The sequence below is a fragment of the Halyomorpha halys genome, unplaced genomic scaffold, assembly GCF_000696795.3.
Source record: "Halyomorpha halys isolate HHAL.00 unplaced genomic scaffold, Hhal_1.1 Scaffold558.1, whole genome shotgun sequence".
NCBI classification, from domain to species: domain Eukaryota; kingdom Metazoa; phylum Arthropoda; class Insecta; order Hemiptera; family Pentatomidae; genus Halyomorpha; species Halyomorpha halys.
Genome location: NW_027115474.1, coordinates 192,436 through 194,677, shown reverse-complemented (window position 1 = coordinate 194,677; position 2,242 = coordinate 192,436). Strand labels below are relative to the sequence as shown.

Below are 2,242 nucleotides of genomic sequence, written 5' to 3'. Positions count from 1 at the left end.
ATATTATCCAACCAACAAGAAAACAAAGAAATTTTATAAATAGCAATAGTGATACAAGTAGTGTAAAAGAAAACACAACTGTAGAAGACGTATCAAATGAAAAGTGAGAAGACGTCATTATATCTATCGATTCTCCATTAACCATATCATGTTGAATAACTAATTATGTGATAAGTTCTTAAAGCATACCTGTTTGCTTTCTGACAGATTACAGGGACTAGTCAAAATTGGTTTAACTTCATTGTTGTTAAGAGCTTCAACCTTGCCTACCGATATCTGAAAGAAAAATTATTTTAAGTATATAATAACAATAGTAAAAAAATATATATTAGAACTGAAAAATATTAAGAATTCGTATTGGGATATACTGAAAGTATATTACATAAAATTAACGTCTTTAACAATTTTTTTGAAAGTGTTACTATTACCTTCCAGCAGAGCAAAAATTAGCTATAGATGAAACTACAGCTAAAATTATCACGGATATAATATTTATTTATCAATTCATGGATAGGGATCGTATCGATAGCAATTTTAGCTTTTACTTTTATTCATAGCTAATTTTTGCCCATCTATGCCTCGCAAATATGTATTTATCTTGAATACATAATTTCAGTTTCAAACAACATTTTAAGTGAAACTTCTTTTAGAACATCGGCTACAACTCAAGAAAAAAAAATTATACAGGAATAAATTGATTTTGTGACACAAAATAAAACAGAAGTGGAGGAGGGAGAGGCAACACTGGTCAATTCTAGCAGGAAAATTTTTATCCTGTAATAGGAGAGTATGAGGTTACAGTAGTTCAACGATTCCAGCAGTGTCAGTCTGATTGAGAAAGCTCCTTTGAGTTTCTACTCTCCTGTTACAATATTTCAATAGCTGACACTTGTAACTAGTATTCATGATAATGAATTTACTGATACATTTTTGAATACTGTGACTCAAAATTTTTTTTTTACATATCCCATATTTTTTTACTTCTTTATTTTGGAGAGGAAGGAGCAGAGAATTTTATTTAAGCCTAAGAACTCGACTTAGGGCCTCTTATAGACACCTAATAAGCTAAAGTTATTACTACTACATTCATGGACTTCCAATGCCAAAGTTTTGATGTCCCAGAGACTGTTGAGCATATGGTTATGACGACCTGCACAACATTTGAGGGACTACGGGCAACGATTACAACGGGAATTAATGTCTCACTGAGCAGGAGTTTCCTCAGTTGGTAAGTAAAGAGAACTTTCTATAGTTCAAGAACTTCATTTATGGATAGATTATTTTTTTTATCATAATCTAAATAATTCATAACAATGTGAATCTTTATCTATCTATCAGTAGACGCTACAACCCTGCAATTGGGCCTGGCCTTCTCTATGAGCTCTGCCATTCGGCTCCGTTTTGGGATGCTGTCTTCCAATTTCGGACTCCAAGCAGGTCTCGTGCGTCTTGTACCACGTCATCCATCCACTGTGTCTACTAATCCACCACCATATCTATATCCTAGAGCAACTCATAGAGTTCCTTATTACTTCTTCTCCAGCCTTCCTCATCCCTTACCGGCTCATAGATTTTCTATTTCCGGCTCACATTTCTATCCTGTGTGGATAATGTGAATCTTTAGACATAAATATCTCCTAGGCCTGGCTCTGAATGGAAACCATTTAATATGTTATTGCCATGCCCTCCAGATCTGACACCAAAGAAAATTTTAGTTTATAGTGACATTAAACAAAAAGTGTATCCAAGCTCCGTCAATGACCTTAATTCTTTACGAAGAAAGATAACGAAATTTGCGAAACAATAACATGTATCCAGAGCTGTTCAGCAACTACTGCTATGGAAGAAAGATGCCGAGCTTCTTTTAATACCTTAATTACCTTGAATCACTGTAAACACCATTTAATATGAATGTTAATGTTCACATTTCATTAAGTAGTTAGAACACATATTAATTTATTCATTATAACCATTATAAATAATGCAATTCTTTAGACATGAGTATCTATCTCCTGGACAAAGCGTTAACGGACATATCTCCGGAGGAAATTTTCTTCTTCTTTTGAGGACCTTAATACATATTTTTAATTTGGACACTTAACCTTGAAACACTGTTATCTGAATTGATAGCCTCAATAAAGGCTTTCCTTCTGGCAGGTAAACAATGCACTGTTGATTAGATTTAAATGCAGGTTGGAAATGGTTATTAACAAAAAAATAAAACATGTGGTAAAATGATGCA

At 33.4% G+C, this 2,242-nt stretch overlaps 1 protein-coding gene across 1 annotated transcript in view; it reads right to left on the bottom strand.

Annotated features, from left to right (window-relative positions):
- LOC106684224 (uncharacterized) overlaps nt 1–2,242 on the bottom strand; it is a gene marked incomplete in the record, with an annotated part of 37,458 nt that overhangs the window by 23,052 nt on the left and 12,164 nt on the right. Inside the window, 1 exon segment of the mRNA XM_067052526.1 lies at nt 190–276. Coding sequence (XP_066908627.1) covers nt 190–276 — 87 coding nt within the window.